The sequence below is a fragment of the Schistocerca gregaria genome, chromosome X (assembly GCF_023897955.1).
Source record: "Schistocerca gregaria isolate iqSchGreg1 chromosome X, iqSchGreg1.2, whole genome shotgun sequence".
In the NCBI taxonomy this organism is placed as follows: Eukaryota; Metazoa; Arthropoda; class Insecta; order Orthoptera; family Acrididae; genus Schistocerca; species Schistocerca gregaria.
Window position 1 is genome coordinate 602,751,378 of NC_064931.1, and position 22,535 is coordinate 602,773,912.

Sequence of the window (22,535 nt, forward strand, 5' to 3'; positions counted from 1 at the left end):
AAAGCTTTATAACAAAAGCTGTACATGTCAGATGAGATACAGTGTGTTTTCTAATAAACTATGTGTCTGCTCTACAGCAGCCTTCATACTCCCGACTGGATGAAATCATCTTAAATCTTGATTCAGTGCCAATGTTGTAACCAGTATTCCAACAACTTGGAGTTACCATAGGACTGTAGTAGAAGTTGACTATACATCAAACAAGAGATCAGTCATTAATACAAGTTAGGCTGGCATCCAGTTCAGACTCTGGCATTACACCAATTAAAACAAAATATTTACCTTCTATTGGTTTCATTTGTTTATCAGCATTATAGCTGTCTTGTGTCCTGTACAATAAATGCTTGTACATGTATGACTGGCACAAGTTTTTAAATACCCCACAAACACACTAAATGTTCTGTCACAGGTTTGTAATAAGCAGCAGAAAATTGAATAAATACCAAAAAAAGGTATCAAATGGAAGAAAAAGTTAATTCAAATAACTTATACTCCAAGTGAGCCTATTGGTGGAGTACTGCAAAGACGAATGTCTCAGAAATTAGATGATAATCGTCTTCAATGAAAGACAAATATAGTATGTTATTAGCAGACACAGATGTGTGTTCCCTCCCCTTCCCTTCCCTTCCCTCCCCTCCCCACACTTCACCACTCTATGAGATCTCTCTTCTTGGTTTAGTTCACAGAGTGCAACGGAAAAAGAGCATATGCGTCTGCTCTGTTTTTTCCTTAGCATTGAAGAAATTATTAGCCGACTCGTATTGAAAACTAAATAAATCTTTACCACAGGCACTGAGGCTGAGGAGGAGGCAGCAGATGACATTAGAAATTCAACTGTGTGAAATACAGTAGAAAGCATGGGGCATGTTGTAACAGTTAACAGACAACTATGCGACAAATGTGGTTCCAGTAGAATGTAAATAATTGAGGAATAAAGGAGACCACTCACCGAGTGCTGGCACAATGTAGTTCTGTGTGTGTGTGTGTGTGTGTGTGTGTGTGTGTGTGTGTGTGTGGAAAAGAGGTGCTGCACTTTTTTTGGGTAGCCACATATCTTGATGACTATGCCTGCCATGATGATGCATTACAACAGAAAATTACTGTATTGAAGCTTGTTTACTGCTTTATACACTTAATTTAGCAATTATTTACAGGTTATATAAAACTTTTCATCATTTCAGCATTAATACAATACTCATCATAGCTGTATTTGTAATGCTCAGTCTAGATTGTAAATGTTTTACATATGCTTGACATTATATGTGTGTTTGAATGAGAAGATTACACGACAATGCATCTGATGATGGCCTTGGCCCAAAACTAGTAATACTCTGAACTGTGCACAAAACAATTTAAATATAAGGTGCCTGTAACAAAGTACTGAGAAATGTAGACTTGAATACAGACTTAGTGATTTCAATTGATAACCCATGATCACTCAAATGTTTATATTTGTATGTAAACTTTTAATTACTTTTAAATCCCATATTTCCTTTAATGTCAATGGACCACTGCAACAGGACGTACAATGAGCTAGACAATTAAATTTTCTTCAATCTCACGGAACGTTAAACAAAAATGTAAGTTCATGAACATTACTGTATAGAGACAAGGCATGAAAAAATTATTTTAGGATCATAAATTTCTTCCAATAATAATGACAAAGTGTATCACAAATTTTCAGAAGTACAATGAAAAGTAAGAAATAAACAAAATAATGGTACTTTTCTTCTGTGTTGTTATAATAAAGTGACTGAATAGTTAAATTGAATTGTTAACACTGTCAATATGTCATTTCACTTGACAGAATTCTCTAACGTAACTTTTTTGGCAGACAATCAATCTATGAAAGAGACTGTGGTGGTTTTATGGAATGAACAGTTGAACAGATCATGTACAATTTTCAAAAATATGAAATATGGTTCCTACAATGTTAGCTATTCAATACTCATAAAACCACATAATCATTAATGTATGGGGTGAGGAGATGGAGGGGAAGAACCCAAAAGTAATACAAATCCTTTTCTTGCAGGCACAGAAACGCAGTTACAGAGTCTCCTCAAAATTGTCTCAATTACACACAGTTTTGAATCAGTTAATCAACTGTTATTTATACGGAAGTATCATTTACGAGCCGTACCAGGTGTGTTGTGTGTGCATGAAACCAATGCCATTTTGTTTTTAGGACAAAAACTGCTTGACAGTCAATGCTACATGAGTGGGCATGTTATCATGGTGGAGTCAATCCTTCGATCACAAATGATCAGGCAAATGTAGGACAAATTTCTTACGTGGTACCACATGAAATCAGTTTAGAACCAGAAGGTAGTCAAGTTGGTTAGCTGTGGTGTCTTGAGGAATAAAATCATAACTGGCTCTTGTTCAAGAAACAAATCAACTTCATTGTCATGTTGGTCCACACATAGCTTTCTTTGTCTGTAGGAATGAAGCTTGCTTCCACTGGTTTCCGATTATAGCCATAATATCACTTATCATCTGTGACTACTTTTTTTTTAAAACATTGACAATATGGTGTCTCTTTGTCAGGTCCGCAACTGCAAAATTCCAGAACACAAGTCAATTCTTTCAATCCTTGGCTCTACACAGTAATGTCAATGAACTTTTATTAAACACTGTATGTGCTCCAAACTAAATGCTGCTTCCCAAGGATCATGGTTGCTCAACTGATATAAAACAGTAGATAGAACTGAGTTGTAACTACCATGCAAGTACTGTATGTCACACTGGACTCTATAAAACATTTAACATGGTAGTATTTGCCAACAAAAATAACTTGAATTTTTGCCATTCATTTGGTTTATAGTTAGTTAAGCAAACAACATTCAATAATAACAATTACATGGTTTTACTAGTGCTATTTTAAGTTATGTGGTTTAAAATATGTTAACATTGTGTGACACTGTAATAAGCTGCCTCAGAGCCCCATCTTGTGATATAATACCCACAGATAAATTCTTTGGGAGCAGTTGAGAATGCACTCAGCGTTTATCCGTTCTGCTACATGAAGCAGCAGATTTCCATTGCGGAAGTTATGACACATTACAGTTTAGAATGCTCTGTGTTGTGTAAACTTGTAAGCAGTCTTTTTCTTGCAAATTGTGCAAAACTGAACATATAGTTATTTTAAGTACAAAGCACATAGAAAAGATTCTGTTTTTAAATATCAACTCTTATTAGTTGAAGGGTGCATGTTTACAACATTCACCAAATTAGTCTATTAGTCTGGATCTTAGATAAAATTGATCTCAAATTTCTTGTTTTACTGTTACAACAATGCAAAATATTTTGTTGGTTTCAACAAACTTCATGATTTATACCACCCTTAAATTGTAGTTACTTCAACATGGTTACTTGTAAATCTGGCACATAGCTTCCACAAGTAATTCAAATTTTTAAAATGAAAAGTATAAACTATGTAATTAAATATAGTTCATGGAATGCAAGTTCTTGTATGTGCATTACAGGTAACTGAGCATTTGTTTAATGTACAGCCGCTGTGAACTACACTTATCACTTGCATAGAATCATAATATTAAAAACAATACTTAACAGTCTGTTAAGTACTGCTGCTACTCTTTATGTATGAGAGCACTTGTTTTAGCTTCCACAAGTAATTCAAATTTTGAAAACAAAAGGTACACAGCATGTAATTAAATATAGTTCATGGAATGTAATTTTCCTGTATGTACATAACAGGTAACTGAGCATTTGTTTAGTGTAAAGCCACTGTAAACTACACTTGTCACTTCTACTGGGTCATAGTATAATAACAATACTGAACAGTCTGTTAAATATTGCTGCTACTCTTTGTGTGAGATCACCTGTTTTGTACGTAACAGATAATATTTAACACTTTGGGTCCTGAGCTGTAAAGTGGAAGCTTAAATCTGGCTGTTTTACTATATTTTCAGCTATTATAACTCTTGGCACATTTACAGTATAGTAATAATAAATCACTAATGCAATTTTCATGTTTTTAATTTGAAATAGTGTATAATACCTTGCTTTTGATTGTCTGAAAAAGAGGAAACATTTGTCAGGTGTATTTACGCAGGATTTTTCAGAAAGAAGCAACATGATTATTTTACACAAAAGTTGAATAATGAAGAATACAGAATATCTTATGTACAGTGACCATATCTGAGGAGATCATATCGAACAGTTTCCTGCTTTGTACAGTAAATTTTAGAGCACTGTAATTGCACAGAGCAACTTCGCACTGACTACATCAGTGTATTTTATTTTTGCATCATGCTTTTCCAGTAAGTTTCTTGTCTTTGAGAACGCTCTACTCATTTCAATGAGGCCAGCTCTTTTGCACATCAAATAGTGGGAAGGTAGGAGAATGGGAGCTCTAACTTCCTTATGTTCTGTTGGGCATACCTATTAATTTGTCCTGTAAATTTTCTTCATCACAGGATTTGTTAGGAAATATGGGTAAGTCCACCTTTGAAGGTGTAATGCTACACAATCTCCTTTCTACCAGGAGTGCTAGCATCACAAGGTACGTAGGAGAACTTTTGTAAAGTACGGAAAGTCGTCGATGATATTCTGGCATAAGTACAACTGTGAGGCCAGTTTGTGAATTGGGCTTGGATAGTTCAGTACGTACAGCACTTGCCCACGAAAGGAAAAGGTCCCTGACTCGAGTCCAGGACAGCACTGTGAGATTAATAGTCTTGACAAGTAAAAATATGACAACAGTTGAAATTTGGAAAAGATTGACAATACTGTATCAGAAATAAATGCTGTCAGAAGAACAAGTGTGCAAATTGTGTAGACAGATTGTTGTAGGCCACAAGATGGTTACAAATGAAATGCATTTGCATGTTCAAACAATTACTCAGACTGCAGTGAATGTGTTGAATAATTCATCAAGTAACAGTGCACGATGCTGCAGCAGAGGTGAACCTCAGTGCACCTAGTATACAGACTATAACCCACAAGTGTCTACTCTTTTGAAACAGCGTGTGAGGTGGTCATCTTGCAATCTCATATTTGTTTGTAAGTAGGTGCACAAGACAATTTATGAACAGTTTCTGAACCAATTTAAAGTCAAAATCGGTTCCTAACTCTAATCGATTGTCACATATGACAAAGTATGCATGCATTAGCTTACGCCCAAGACTTAACAAACCAGCATAGAATGATATATACATTCCCAGCCAACCACTAAAAGTTAATCGTATCTAAGGATGATGTCGGGCTGTCTTCAGGAACATGAAAGATGTCATAATGTGGATTTTTAAAAATATAGTATTACAATTGATGTCACATATTATTCCATGTTAATGAATCTTACTTTATGTAACACCATCTGGAAGAAGGCGTAATGTTGTCAGGAAAAATAATTCTTTTTCACAATAATGTCCTGTACCATTTGGCACAGAGGATCATAACAACACTGGAACAATACAATGGAACCCTTTGTTGTCCATCCTCGCATCCCACATGTCATTCAAAGAACTAGCACTTGTTTCAAGATATGTGACTTACTTGTCCTGCACTGTCTACAACAGTAGCCAACATTGCTATACACCAATGAAATAATGAAATTCTCACAATGATGGCAGCCATGTATTGAGTCAGGTAAATAATTTACAAAATCCACAAACCTCATTGAATGTTATGTTTGAACAGAGCAACAGAAAAATTCTCGGTCTGACATGAACAATCCTGTTATTTTCCTTATACACTATACAACATTTCACAAGGCACTGTATCATACATGCGAAAGAGCATTTCATATCATTGTTAGCCAATTCTACATGGAAACTGAATGAGATAAAAATGATCATATGCAAACCTACAGGCTCTATTTTGTCTTGGCTTGTCTTCACATGTCTTACGCGCAACATACAAGGGCTAATCAGAAAGTAACACATGTTTCGCCACTGTATGGCAAGAGATAGTGCCACCATCCAAAACGTGGAGTTGGAACATCTACTGAATCATTATGCATGGGGTTGTGGTCATTTGCAATGCATACTGCCTTTTCTTTGTCCCATGTGAATGTTTAAAATGTGTGCAGCAACAGAAAATCCATCGAGTTGTGAAGTGCGAAGAGTGATTAGATTTTTGTTTGGCAAAAAGCTGAGACCAACCGAAATTAATCAAAACCTTTGTGTGGTGTAATGAGTGAAGCCACAGTGAGACAATGATGCATCATGTTTAATAATGACTGCACTAATGTTCATGAGTGTGTATGAAGTGGCCAATGGAGTATTGTCAACACTGAACTGATTCAAAAATCGATCAAAAGATTCACGAAAACATTGTGAAACATTAAAGAAATTGACAAGAGCAATACAAGACAAACATAAAGTTGCATTCCAAGTTTTTTTTTTAAATTCATGACAACACACAACCCTACATAGCCATCCCATCTTCAAGGATCTTGGGTGGTTTCAGATGGGAGCACTTTGGCTACTGAGGACAATGCATGGCTCTACACAGCTATTCGAACTCTATGTGTTTTGGATGGTTTCTGTTGGAAACATTTTGGCCACTCAACATATAGAACTGACTTTTCCCCGAGTGATTTTCACTTATTTCCACACATGAAGACCTAATTAGCAACACAGTGCTTCAACAATGACAAGAAATTGTATGCAAGCATCTGTGCATGGTTGAAGTCTCAGGTGTTAACATTCTATGACTAAGGAATTATCGTGCTGCTGTACTGTTATGATAAGTGTCTTAACTTATATGGAGATTATGCTGTAAAATAATTGAAAAATAATCCCCGCAAATGAAAATAATAAAAAAGTTTCCTTAAAAAAAATGTAAGTCACTTTCTGTATAGGCCTCATACAATAGAGGTAGTGGAATCATTTCCTAGATAACAGAACGCAGCATGTCATTCTCAATGGAGAGAAGTATTCCGAAGTAAGAGTGATTTCAGGTGTGCCGCAGGGTAGTGTCATAGGACCGTTGCTATTCACAATATACATAAATGACCTGGTGGATGACATCGGAAGTTCACTGAGGCTTTTTGCAGATGATGCTGTAGTGTATCAAGAGGTTGTAACAATGGAAAATTGTACTGAAATGCAGGAGGATCTGCAGCGAATTGACGCATGGTGCACGGAATGGCAATTGAATCACAATGTAGACAAGTGTAATGTGATGCGAATACATAGAAAGATAGGTCCCTTATCATTTAGCTACAAAATAGCAGGTCAGCAACTGGAAGCAGTTAATTCCATAAATTATCTGGGAGTACTCATTAGGAGTGATTTAAAATGGAATGATCATATAAAGTTGATCGTCGGTAAAGCAGATGCCAGACTGAGATTCATTGGAAGAATCCTAAGGAAATGCAATCCGACAACAAAGGAAGTAGGTTACAGTACACTTGTTCGCCCAATGCTTGAATACTGCTCAGCAGTGTGGGATCCGCACCAGGTAGGGTTGATAGAAGAGATAGAGAAGATCCAACGGAGAGCAGCGCGCTTCGTTACAGGATCATTTAGTAATTGCGAAAGCGTTACAAAGATGATAGATAAACTCCAGTGGAAGACTCTGCAGGAGAGACGCTCAGTAGCTCGGTACGGGCTTTTGTTAAAGTTTCGAGAACATACCTTCACTGAAGAGTCAAGCAGTATATTGCTCCCTCCTACGTATATCTCGCGAAGAGACCATGAGGATAAAATCACAGAGATTCGAGCCCACACAGAAGCATACCAACAATCCTTCTTTCCACGTACAATACGAGACTGGAATAGAAGGGAGAACCGATAGAGGTACTCAGGGTACCCTCCGCCACACACCGTCAGGTGGCTTGCGGAGTATGGATGTAGATGTAGATGTAGATGACTGTCTATACTGAATACTGATTATTCAAATTCATCAAACAGCCTAAAGTGAAAAATGGTGTCTCTTTCTTCTAAAGAGTACCATTTCATTTCCATGGGTATCCCCAAAACATCTGCACTTCTTAAAAAGATCAGTTGTCATATTAGTAAGGTTTCTGAATTCCTTTTGACCTCTTCTTCCATGATGCCTTGTTAAGAATCTCAAACAATGTATCAATATTTAAGGACTGATTTAAAAAATTCTAATTAATACTGTATGGTCCATTCATCATTTTTCCTTCATCTGTATGCACACTGAACATCCAGTGTTCGTGACAACTTTGATAACAGAGCATGTTGATTGATTGTATTCTAAATGTTCTGTCAGGGATCAAACTGGTGACCTCACAGGTTACTACAGCTTGTGGGTACAGCTAATAGTCTGTTCAGGGTCATAGTTAATTTCTTGTTGTGATTATTATGCTCCTGTCCAAGATTAATTCAAATGTTTCCAAAGTCATGGTAGCTTGAAATCTATAAGCACAAATACTACACTTCATACATTTTATTTTCTTCATTGTTGTGCATTCTTTATTTTTAAAGTCTGTGCAGGGTATAGAAACTAAATCACTTACAGGAGACTTTGTACAATGATCAGACAATAGTACAGTACTATGATCTTTATTATAAACCAACATTTAAATACTTTACCACCTCAATACTTGAGATCTGCAAATGGGTGCAATTTTATATTGATTCTTTTATTGATATTGTTTGGTTCACAAGTGAAACTCACTTGCAAGAGAACAGAAGCTCTTCATGATCTAAATCTAGGGAATCTGTTCAGTCATTTATCATTAGAAAAGTACTATATGTGGCATACTACAGTAAGTGCTGAAACTTTTAATTACTTACACATTCAGTTAAGATAGATGAAAAACTTTTCTCCTCTTAGCCTATGATGAATGGTGATGAGAGAATATGCAGAGAAAGTAAGAAATCAAATAAAATAATAATACATAAAACAAAGCTCCCACTGCTTCTACCTGCATTTACAAATAGCAGAAGAGGAGTAATTATGAAATGGCAACCAAATTTGTATACACAAGATAGCATACTAACATTTACCTGTAAAGTAAATTGGTGGATTGTTCTAAGAAATATCTGAGAGGATATGTCCAAAATTTTATCAATGATCCAGTGGTCTATGTGCCGTATTGAATATGATTAGATCTACTACACAACACAAATGTTTTGTTCAATTCAGTCGAGCACCATGCCACAACTTACCACAAAGAATTTAAGATATCCTTTTATTTGATCACTGTGTGTGGTTTCCCCATTGTTAATACTGATTAGTGAGCTATGTAGTTGAATGAGTCTTAGTAGGAATGTGTGGCAATGCAGAGTGATTTTAGTAACCATATTCAATAAAACAGTTAACATGTTTAATGAATATACAGTTGTAAATAGTCAAAGATTACTATGACAAGCAGAGAATTAGCAAAGAGAGGAAATGTAACTTTTCAGAGCAAATAAAAATTTACAGTGAAAGAATCTATACAACACATATCAGTCAATAAACTATTAAAACCCTTTGGAATTCAGTGATGGACATGAACAAACCAAGATCAAGGCAGTGACAAGCACAAGCAAACAAGTTTTGTTTTAGGAGAAGAAAAAGGACAGCTGCTTGGTCAAAGAAAAAAAGGAGCTTTGGCAAGCTGAAATGAGACAAACAAATGAATGTGAAAACAAGGCAGTAAACAGTCCAAGGGAGATGCTACTGAACTACTCCTTTAGCAGCTTGTTTTGGTAAATGTTCATCATTTCTCATGCTATCATGTGAGTGTAAAAAGAAATAGAATGAACTTATTCACAAAAATGACTTATAATGAAAGGAATATCTGGATTGTCAAAGTAATACACAAGGAGGATAAATAAAGAAAAAAATGTGACAAACCTAAAGATGGTAGTCTCAAATGTTCTATATAATGGAAGTTTCTATGCTTATGCTCCTAGGGACAGGGAATGGAACAAAATAAAACTAGTACTGTTGTTACAGTATGATCAGGTATTATGTTCCATATTCTGACATTTTGGAGAACCACGGATAGAAATATTTGTGTGTGGATGTAAAATAATGGTGAGCACAGTAGAAAGTTGACTTGAAGTTGGTTTTTTAGTCTTTACAGTAAAACAAATAACAGATAGGCAAGAGCACTTGGATTTTCTTCTATATACTCTTCCTGAACATAAAAACACTTTTTTCCAGTTTGGTACTTTTTAGTGTAAGCAGTAAGGGAACTGGTCCGATTAGTGAACTGCATGTATGTAGTACATAGTGAAATGAGTCTCAGTGGCAGTGCAGAGTTGTTTTAGTTGTATATTCAGTTAAACATGTTTAATGAATGTACATCTGTAAATAGGCAAAAAGGATTATTATGGCATGCACACATGGAGTTTTTATTCTACAAAGCTGATAAAAATTCTAAAACATTTGACATGAAAATTACTGCAAGACACTCTAAACTTTGACTCTTATAATCTATTTTTTCCCCACTGCAACATTAGTACAAATTTTTTATTTTCCAAAATGCAAACAATACCTGTTATCTCACAAGTGCCAAGAAATAACAGTTATTGGTGTCTCCGACACTGGCAAAATTATTAATCAGCTTGTGCAAACACTTAAGAAATCAAACTTGTCACTATAGAAGTTCCAAAATGGGCATCCTCTTATGATGTACACACGCTTCACCAATCCCATTTTTATCTGATATAATAGTTTACTTAAATTTGGAATTCTTCAGGAAAATAGAGAACTGCTATTCGTTACCTGGATAAGTAATGAGATGAAGCTATTCAACACAATCTAGGCAGTTAATGCAAATGAAATGTGAACTTTAACTGGATTTATTACACAATGAAGAAGCCAATCACTTTTCAGAAATTAAAAAGGTGACTTATTTAGCATCTGAAAACAAATGTGATGTGTCCAATTAATGAGCACTACTTAAAGGAAATACATTTTGCATTACTAAATACCTACACAAATGCCAAAAGGTCATTACAGTTCATGAAGAGAATGTTAAATTTACACCATGCATTCAATTTTACATAACAGGATTTGCATCAATTGCAGCAAATATTAATTTCACTTAAAAAGCTCTACAATTACTCACATAATATGAAGAAATAACACTTTGAACTCCTTGTGTGTATCTGCCAGTTCTTCCTAAGCTTATATCTCATTTGTGAATGAAGGGCTTCTTATGACATGGTTAGACCACTACACACAGTTTTGAGGCACCTGCCATGCATTATACAGCAGATTTATAATAGACCTTAGCAGTCAACACGTAAATAATTTAAATGCAAGAAGAGGTAACTGCTTCTGGCTGCATTTAATAGACTATGTTTCCAACAAAAAGTATTCCATGCAAATGTTCACCAAGTAAGCATAAAATTGTTAACAAGGTAGAAGGATGGACTATTTCATTAGATTAATAATTCTGTTTACAGCTTAAAGCCAGCATTATAGAGTTCAAGCATCTGATACATGCAATAAAGATGCACAAAGTTACATGTTGTATCTTCCAAGCTGGTATGAGAACCCGCAGCCAGAATAGGTGGCTTCAGCAGGCGATGAGGGATGTGGTCTGGAGGTGCTGGCTCTGGAGGAGTGGTGGGTTGGGGGTACACCTGAAAATCTGCACAATTCATTGCCACTTTAAAACAATACCATAATATGTAACTGCAAATCAGCATATGTTTTACAAAACAACTGCTAGGTGAAGAAAGCCCTTTAACAGATATAAGCAACAATCCCCACAAAACCTATTTTCAAGCAAAAGCAAGCTCTAATTGCAACATCATTACATGTAGTTCTTGCTTTAAAATTTCATTTTTTTTCTCCACACCAATACTGATTAGAAATGTGAGAATTAGTACTTTTAAACAAAGATTAGTTATGATTTAATAGTTTTTACAGCAGCTTTCATTACAGCACATGACTTTTACAAACAATTTGTAAAGCAGCCACACATGAACAACATGACCACTACAGAACTCTAAATCGGTGTTGTGATAAGTGACTTAAATAAGTGCCTACTCTGTTGACAATTATACAGTTTTCATTTAATGATTGAATTAACCCCAAACTGAAAATAGTTGCAAAAATTGTCTCCTTGACAATAAGCTGAAATTTAATTAGAAAGTTACTTTTGGCTACACTATTGTAAACAGTAACTGGCTGTTCACATGCTTAGACCCTTTAACTTATGAAGAAGTTTTAGGTAGTCTTCAAAGGAAATAGACCATTTTCAACTGAGAGATAGTCCATAAGTAATTTACATCTACAATTTTGCAAAATCAAATGAACTCTTGAAGAAAGACAGTTTCTTAGCAGGAAAAATGTAAAAGTTCATCAAGTTATAAACACAGCACTATGCAGAGATCTAAAAACTGGCGCAAATAAAAAGGAGAGTTTATGGGTCCTTTCCCTGTAGGTGTGGGTACGAATGCTATGAAAATGTGAAATTCTTAATCTTAATAATGTAACAATGGACATTCCAGGTTGATATATCAACAATATTATGACAAGGATAGATTGCTACTCACCGTAACGATGACATGTTGAGTGGCAGTGAGGCACAAAGAAAAGGCTGTTACACACTGAGCTTTCAACCAAAGCTTCAGAAAGAAAACAGATACACATTCACACAAGCAACCACAACTAATGCACATATGCTAGCCATCTCCGAACGCTTCCTTTCTGAAGGAGGCTTTGGCCAAAAGCTTGATGTGTAACAGTCTTTTCATTGTGCTTGTCTGCAATGCAACCTGTCATCTTTACGGTGAATAATAATCTACCCTTTTCATAATATTCTTAATAATGTAACCACTTTCCATCAGAAAGACGTCTACCAGGTCTTTGTAGTTGGCTTCACTTGGTGTAGCTTCATGTGCTGTATCAACAGCCACTGTCCTGTTGGCACATGACCTTCTCCTGAACAGCAACGGTATGGCACACTGCATCACAGAAAGTTCTTCATTGGCATTTCTGGCTGTTGCATTAGCTTGTCACATTCCCCTAGGTACCCAGCAGAACAGTATGTCCTTCCCTTGCATCTCTAATATCACAAGGTTTTCTTGGGTGTTCCAGATCACTTTGTTAGTACAATTATTGATTTTTCCGAAAGTGCTTTCAGGAACACAATGAGAACTGGATCAAATACTGTAAATGTCTTTGGAAGACAGAGCTAAAAACAGTGTAGGGAAAACAGTTGAGCCTCTGACTGCCTCTCCTTGGTTGGAAGCATCATATTTCTTGTACTCTAGTTAAATTTTAAAACAACATGGACATCATTAACAACCAAGCTGGATATTTATTCCAACTTTGGTTAAAGCATTCATGCCATAACGCCACACACAGATTTTTAAGCTGCTCCTTTTCGTGGACCCCAAAGGACTTTGTTACTGCATTAAAGCTCATCAGATTATGTGCAAGTAACAAGTCAAATTTATAATCTGGGGTAGAGGGAATACTTTTATTTTAAATGCATGTTGCAACAAAAGAAATTTTTACTAGATAGGGGGTAGTACTTTCACTGTTTTGTTACACATTCTGGGTATGAGGCTTCATTCAAGTTTCTTCTATTCCAGCTAACATACTCGTGGTGAAATTTATCTAAAACTTTCAGATTATAATGCTGTGGTGTGGCGTAAGTAGCACAGATGTCCTCTAGGTGGGACTGTACAAATGCCTTATAAAGCAACAGGAAGACCTTACCCCACCCAAGGCCTTGCATTAAAAAATTCAAAATATTTAGTGTTTTTAGAGATTTTGATTTTATATTTATTAGCTATGGCAACTAATTAAGTTGTATTTTCACTGTATGATGACCAGTTTCATATCCTGGAGGTATATCTTCAGGTCATATAAAACTAATATTTCATGTGCCATGACTCCAAGGTGCAAGTGCACATAAAAACATGTCACATGCTGTTTATTTGCACTTGAACCAAATCCTTTAGCTGTGGTTGCCCGACCTATAATGTTATTTGTAATTTCAAGGTATTGTAAATATAATGTGCATAGTTTAGAACTGACATGCACAGATCTTGTGTTGCGGAATTTATATCTTGGCTTTTGTGCCCAGCTTTCCAACTTCATCAACTCCTGCAGTTGGCAAACAGTAGTTAAGAAGCTGAAAGCAGAACAAAAATTCCCCCAACAAACATCATTACTTTGAGTAAACAACATATTATCCACTCAATATTGATAGCATTATCTGACCAAATAAGACTGCAATATGATGGGCTGGTGGCCAGGAAATAATCAATAATTTATGTGTTACAACATTATGAAAAGGATAGTTGCTACTCACCATATAGTGGAGATGCAGTCGCAGACAGGCATAACAAAGAGACTGTCATAAAATAATGAGCTTTTGGCCAAAAAGGTCTTTGTCGAAAACACACACACACACACACACACACACACACACACACACACACACACACACACACAGCTGGGCATTAACAGCAACCTCTTTGACTCCTGGTTTGTGCAGGGTCATTCCTTTAGTACACATGCACTTACACACATAAATGTCTGCATTAATTTCTGTTACCTCTTTTTCATGAAACATTTACTTCTGTTGTTGCTTTTGTTGTAGCTGACACAAATGACACATGAAAGGGAGAGGCTACAGAACCTCGTAGTCCATTTCTGATTCAGTGTACAGCGTTTATTTTGTAAATTTATTAAGTTTTTCTTTCTGTTAGTACACACGACAAGTCCTACTCCAAATATGGTGTGCGTTTGAGAGCACATGCATGTTTCTGGGGAGGAATAAGATCCTACTTTGTGGATGTCTTTCTTCCATCCTCCACATCATATCTCTGAAGGTGTGTAACAGGGTACAGGTTTTTGTACATAAGATATTACTACCACACAGAAATATCCAACCTCAATGTGTTCAGAAGGTATTGGTGAAATTAACGTAAAAATGAATACAGGAAGTTTTCTCAATTTATTTCAGTATGTTCCTTACCTCAATGATACCTCCTATTTTCCAACCCCTTTGCAACATAGTTTTATACATACACGTAACATTGCTGCCACTTCAAACATCCTTATCATAGTTCAAGGTGTAGTAGTTCTTGATTAGTACGAGATATTGGCCTAGATCCTTGTTCTGCAATAAATTGGTCCCTTTTTGGGCTTTAACAGTTTCTTTAGGGGGTGTCATTTTGAAGTCATTTGATACATTTCAGAATAGCAGTTTTATTTTTCAACGATTCCTGGACATAGGAGGAGTATAACATGCCAAATGACTCTTTCTCTCTCTTTATTAATATATACATATTTTAGTACTGTTGTGGCCTCTTACTAGGATTGGATGTTAATCTAGTTAAATCATCATCTGGAGGACTATCAGGCAAGCCCTGTGTTGTGAGTTTTCATTTGTTGTTTGTTTGGATCCATACATAGTCTCACAAGATGTTGGGGAAATACACATGAACTTGGATATAGATTTGCATGTCTGAGCCAGCTTTTTACAAATGTGGCGTGACAGATAGCACACAAGCTGCCCACTATCAGCTGTTTTATCTACACTGCCAGTCACCCCATTGAATTGTAGCTCACATTGAGATTGAGAGATTTTTAAACACAGTTGGTTTTCCAGAAACTCTTTTCCTACAGGAACGCCATTACATTCAAGCTTACAATTTACTACACAACTGTTCCACAGACAGGATTCAGTTATATCGGTTTGTGATTCCATGTATCTGATCTCTTACATTTGGAAGTAATGGCTCCCTATTATAATCATCAGAGACCGATTCTGAATGAAACCTTTTATTATTATTATTATTATTATTATTATTATTATTATTATTTTTAATACTCGAATTAGGAAAGCTGCTGATTCACTTCAAAATGCAGCAGGCTACCTTGCAGAGCCTGAGACCTCATACATTTACAGTAATCTAAACTTAAACTTTTTTCAATACTTCTGGTGATTATTTCAGCAGCAGCCATAGTAGTAGTAGTTGTCATAGCAGCAGCAGTTTAGATTCAGCATATGGTGTATTGCACGGACCCAAAGAATGGAGATTCTTATTGGCATAGGACAAATCAGAAAGGTATCGTATACAATATATTTGATTTACAGACTGATTAACATGCTTAAATTCAATGTTCATTCCACATATCTTTGGTAAAGTGGTCCTCAGGAGAGACAATGCGGGGGAGGGAGGGGGGGGGGGGCTATCCTTTTACAAAGTAATACAATTGCTGTCACTGGCATATAAATATTATACACAATGCCTGACAGAAAAAGTGAAGCAAACAGAATACATTGTTGGGTGTCAATGTAACTTTGTACATATACACACCATTGGTGGAATACACTCAATTGAGAAAGGGCTGAGAAAAGGTTTGAAATTATGATTAAAGTTTGCTGGAAGTCACTAAGTGCTCTCATTCTCAACTTCTGGATGAATATATCCCATGTATTTGCTCATTGTCAGTTACATTGCCTCAAGAAAAACACACAGTTTCTAACTGTAATACTTGTCTTATTGTGTTGAACTTGTAACATAAGATTATACACCTCAATGAAAAGATTACAACAGCATTTTAAATTTGGTCAATAATTATATGAAATATTGAAAATAATTTTTTTCTTCTAGAAACTGCTAGATAGGGAACCTGTAACAGATACTGAGTTCCATAATAGTCTCTTCGTAATATAAATAAGGGGTACGAACAGTGCCGTATGTTGAGTAATAATTGTGAAGGAATTGGAAATGCAGCATACTCTTATGAGACAGCATTATTGGCATGTGATAGAGTTTGATAGGGGACCTTCAATCTAGGTCTCCACTGGATGTCTGGTTGAATCATGCAATATCCAAATTTCTGGGGCATTCACATGTGAGCGTGGCTTGATGTGGGACTGCAAGGGAATGTGAGGGCAGGCATAATCACTGTCAAGGTTCTAGTTGACCAAGTCTGACCACCACAAGAGAAGGTCACCATGTTGTGTACCAGATACCTTGTAACCCGTTGACATCTGCGCCTGTCTTCCAAGGACAAGTAACGGACACCCTGCAACAATCTGTGTCACCCCACACCACTGGTCAGAGAAAAGCAGCAGACGGATTGTGGAAATTATTGTCCCATGCATAAGTTGCTGTTAACACCACAACACGAACTGCTATGTTTGGAGTGGTGCCAAGACCAGGCAGCATGGACTGCTAACGAACAGGGTTGTGTTATGTTCAGCAATGAGTTGCATTTCTGTACTAGCCCCGATGAGCATCGTCAAGACCCATTTTTCCCGACATTTTGGAAAGGTACAGTTGTGTTACTCTTTGTGTCATGGTGTGAGAATCCATGAAGTATGACTTCAGGTCACAGCTGGTAGTGAATGAAAGAAACTCCAATGGCACAATGGTACATTGTAGATATCCCGAGTCCTCATGTGTTATATCTTGTATGTATCATGGTGCCATTTTTAAACAGGGGATTGCCCATACACACATGGCAAACATCACTATGAACTGTCTGCCTAATGTTGAGGAACTGCTGTGGCCATCAAGACCCAGAATGTCCCCTATAGAACATGATGGAAGCAGCAAACGTGAAAACTCCATCTCAGAATATCAAGGACCGGTTACTAGAGTTGTGCACCAGCTTACCCAGGAGAGTATATAATGGCTTTATGTCATCCTTCCCAAGTGAATCAGTACATGAATCCAAGCCAGACACTTGCAACATCTCACTGATAAGTGGGTTCATACTGCCTCAATATTGTAATCAATGAAATAACATCACATTCCCTCTCAATGCACAAAGTTTCATTTTGTTTTCTCCTCCACTTCTGTGTGCTTCCATTTTTTTGTTGTTGGGCACTGTATGTAAATTAAGCACGCAAAATAATTACAAGGCATTGATAACAAAAATCTATCAAAACAACATTACAACACATATTTAACTAAGCGTAATATTATATAGACATCTAATGCTGTTAAGCTGTAAAATAGACTGTTCTTATAACTGTTACTGAATTTGTGAACTACAGGAGTTGGACAAAAACATGGAAACACTGCAAGAAACACATTCCTGAACATAAATGTAGATGCTAGCCAAGCCTGCAGTTTGTGCTGTTGTATTTGATAACGTCCTCAATATGTTGCAAGTGTCAATTATGGTCAGAAAGGTGTTCTTTATAATTATGAGTGCATTATGACGAAGCTAAGTGAATTCGAAAGTAGGCAAATTACTGGTGCTATGTGGTGGGGTCTTCTATAACCAAGGTAGCCATAGTCTTTGCTGTTTTAAGCAGCACCATATCGAAGATTTATACCACACACAGGGAAAGCAGTAAAACGTCATTTGCTAAGTCACAATGTTGATGAAAACGTGTATTGAGTGATCATGACAGACAGTCACTGAAGGGGATTGTGACAAAGAATAAAAGGAAAAATGACACAAAAGTTACTGAAGAACTGAATGCTGCAATTGTGAACCCTTTCAGCACCCAAACAACATGAAGGGATCTCCATAAGCAGAGAATTGCAGTGAGAGCCGGAATTCCAAAACCACTCATAAGTGATGCAAATATCTATAACAGGAAAATGTGGTGCTGAAGCCATACAACTTGGACTATGGAGCAATGGAAGAAATTAATTTGGTTGGAAGAGTCTTGTTGCACACCATTTCACACATCCTGCCAAGTTTACATCCCAAGAGTGAAATTTGGTGTGGGCTTGGTGAAAATTGCAGCTGCATCATAGTATTCTGCACGACATGTCGTCATTCTGCAAGGTCTCATTACTGCCAAGGATTATGTGGTCATTTTGGCTAATCAGGTCCATTCCATCGTACGAAGTTTTTCTACAATGGTGATGCTCTGTTCCAAGATGGCAGGACCCACATTCACACAGGTCACATTGTCCAGAATTGGTTTTGTGAGCACGAGGATGAATGTCACATCTTCCCTGGCCACAAGTCACCACCATAGATATAAATGTTGTTGAGCCTTTGTGATCTACTTTGGAGAGAAGGGTGCATGATCACTAACCACCTCAATCATTATTACCTGAACACTTTCCTCTACTTTGCACAAAGAATGGTATAAAATTGCCTTGAGAACCATGCTGTACCTATATTTATCCATTCCGAGATGACTGGAAGCTGTTTTGAAGGCCAATGGTTTCCTACACCGTATTAGGCAAAGTAGTGTGTTGTGTTTTTGGTGTTTTCATATTTTTGTTCACCCACTGTATTTGGTTGGGAAAAAAGGGATAATAATTAATGACAAATTCCATTAAGCAATAAATACCCGAAGTACAAAAAGTCAGAATGCCCAGTTCTTTAACACGTTTCCACACTATGATGTTGAATTCACACCACAGTTTCCACTTTGCAACTTTGGACATTAGGACAACTTAGCCTGGATTACAGAGTAAACCCTAAATTATTATACACACCACATGACATTACAGAATGAAAGTGCATGGGAGTATGCCAGCATTTTCATTTTATGTTGAACATGACCGACAGCATTTGCATAATAAATAATGATTTGATACAGCTTTTTAGCAGCTCTATAGTACGCTCTTCTCAACAGAATTTAGTGTCACTCTGTAATACTAAGATTCTGGTACTGCACACCGCGCAATTTGAATCCATGCCAGACATCATGGACATTGAAGACCCATAGAGGTCTCTGCACCATCGCGCCGTAAGCTGTGGCGGCGCGCGCCTCCTGGCCCGCATTTAGTGTGAGGGCGCCACAGTGAAACATGTAGTCCCAGCGGCCAATAGTGGCATCCCCGATAGCATACTTAAGTGCCTGCCTTACGCTGAGCCAACAGTCTAACATCGTGTTGCGTCTCAGGACATATCGTCTCAGACAGCGTATTGACTTCACGTTTCTATTCCAGTGGACATGGTTGTCTTGTTTGGTTCATTAGTCTGTTGTCTGTTCTTGTTGAGTCGTAAGGCCCTCCGTTGGTCGTGTCCATCCTCTCCCGTTGTGTTGTTGTTTGTGGGCCGCTCCGCGGGTCCTGCCGCGTTTCCGTCACTACTACCCTGCGACCATTCCGGTCGCCGTTACAACAAAGATCTTAAAACGTTCAACTTATTATAGCCAAGTCTTCTTATTTTATGCATTTACTGACTGGAAATCTCTTATAGGTTCTGAACTACATATAATAAGTATTTTCAAACCATTGAGTACTGTACATCAAAATTTTCATTACTAGTTCTTTCTAACACTGCAGTTTCAATTTTGTGTCATCTGTATACAAAGCAAACTTAGCAACTGTCAGTGCACATAATAAAATGTCAGTAATACACACAGGATGTAACTTGGAGACAGAAACATGCAATTACTTTCCAACCATGGGTAGAAGCTTAATTCGTTGGCTTTTTCAGCTTGGTAACCTTTGTTTCCTTTTAGAAAGATACCAACTGATCAGTCCGTAGAATTTACAGGTTCATTTAGTAAGCATCACAGAGATGCTCAGGCAACTCCAGTGGCAGACAATGCAAGGGAGGCATTCTGCATCACAGTATGGTCTACTGTTATAGAGAGCATACATTCCTACACGTGTCAACCAACATATTGCTTCCTCCAATGTACGTCTCGCAGATTTGAGTCAACAAGGGGACTTAACAGCAATCATTCTTCTCATGCACCCTAAGTGACTGGAACAAGAATAGGGGAAACTGATACTAGTACACAAAGTAGTCTCCGACACACACCATAAGGTAGTTTGCGTAATATAGATGTAGACTGCCTGTGGTGCCATAATGTTCTAATTTATTAAGAGACTGTTGTGAGCCATGCAGTCAAATGCCTTTAAAAAGTTTCAGTCTCACTGTATGTGCAACAGACTTCTCAACACTGAAACTCTCCAGAAAGTCAAAAAAATATTTGGACATTATTTGTGATCAGATGGTTAAGAAGCTGCTTATACATAATATCTTCTAAAACTCTGGAGCATACTATCAAAAGTAAAACTGGATGATGGTATTTCTTTATCCTTTTTCTTGCGTAGAGGTTTAACTTCAGCATATTCTAGTCAATCAGGGAATTTTCAGTGATAATTGGTCAAAAGTTTTAGCAAAAAAATTACTAGGCACAACTACATAGCTGACTGACTTGTGAGGGCAGCTTCTTAGATCTGATGAAAAACACACCTGAACTAGTTTGATGCAGTTAACACAGATGAGGGGATCAGTGATCACAATGTTGTTGTAACATCAATGACTTTATCTACATTTACACTCAGCAAATCACTGTGAAGTGTATGGCAGAGGGTAATTCACATTTTACCACATATTAGGAGTTCCTCCTGTTCCATATGCATATCTAGCACGGGAAGAATTACTCCTTGCATGCATCTGTGCACATCATAATTAGTCTAATCTTGTATTCACAACCCCTATGAGAGTGATACATAGGAGGTAATATTGGCTCTAGAAACTTTGTAAACAGGCTTTCGCAGGATAGACAGCATCCATCTTCAAGCATCTATGGGTTCAAGTTTTACTGAATTTCCATAAAACACTTATCTGACCACTCATGCTGCTCTTCATTGTACGAGTTCAATATCCCCACTTAGCCCTACTTGGTATGTATCCAACACACTTGAGCAATATTCTAGGGATGGTCAGTGAAATGTTGGTAAGTAATCCTCATTGTAGACTTATTGTATTTTCCCAATATTCAACAGATGAACTCAAGTCTACTCCCCCTTACCTAAAACTTTCCACATCTCAAGAAACTGTTTCACCCTGGTCTTTGTACCTGATTCCAATTGTGCCACACTGATATTTATTTTTGTATTTAGTGAAGCACAAAGTTTTTGCTTTCTGAACATTTCAAGTAAGTTATCAATCTTTGCGCCACTGAAATCGCGTCAAGATCTGACTGAATATTCACGTGGTTCTTTTCAGATACAAGGTCTACTTCATGATAGATAACTGCTTCATTAGCAAAAAGACTGAGGTTACAACTAATATTGCCTTCCAGGTTATAAATATACAACATGGACAACAATAGTCCCAATATACCTCCCTAGGGCACACCAGAAGTTACTTGTATATTTATTGAAGGCTCTCCATCCAGTAACATGCTGGTTGCTCCCTACCAAGAAATTCTCAATCCACTCACAAATTTAAAGTTCTCTCGTAAGATATGATACTATGTCTCTGGAGGTGTTTACAGGAAGGCTGAGAAAGATGAGTAAATATTTAAGCTTAGCATGTGTGACAATAAAGCCACTGCAGATTATCTGAGCAGTCAAAATCAAAAATACACCTCTGGGATTGAAAATGTTGAATATTTGTATGAATGGAAAAATTCAAGATTACTGTACACTGCTCTTTAGATAGGTAAGAGCTGAACAAAGTTGTAGGGGATATAAAATACTCATCATGGTTCAATAGGCTAGTTAGAAAATTGCTATCACAGCATAGAGGAACTCGTGGCTCATTTCAATGATGCCAAAACCTTAGTCAAACAGAAGCAAACCCAAATGAGGAAAAAGAGGGGACTTTGTAAAGTACCCAATGAATCTGAAAGTAAAATCCTATACACTGATCTAATGAAAAATGATGATTCAGTCTTATGTAAAAGTAGCTAAAGATGAAAGTCGTATATCCAGTCACTGGCATCAAAATGGAAT

At 37.0% G+C, this 22,535-nt stretch overlaps 1 protein-coding gene across 6 annotated transcripts in view; it reads right to left on the minus strand.

Moving 5' to 3' along the window:
* Positions 1 to 22,535, minus strand: part of LOC126297586 (rho GTPase-activating protein 190) — a 296,415-nt gene that overhangs the window by 107,499 nt on the left and 166,381 nt on the right. For 3 of the 6 annotated variants that reach the window (XM_049988556.1, XM_049988558.1, XM_049988557.1), the window contains exon 18: positions 11,405 to 11,530. The exons of the other annotated variants lie outside the window; for them this stretch is intronic. In XM_049988556.1, coding sequence (XP_049844513.1) covers positions 11,405 to 11,530 — 126 coding nt within the window. The remainder of the gene's footprint in view (positions 1 to 11,404; positions 11,531 to 22,535) is intronic. 6 annotated transcript variants of the gene reach the window in all.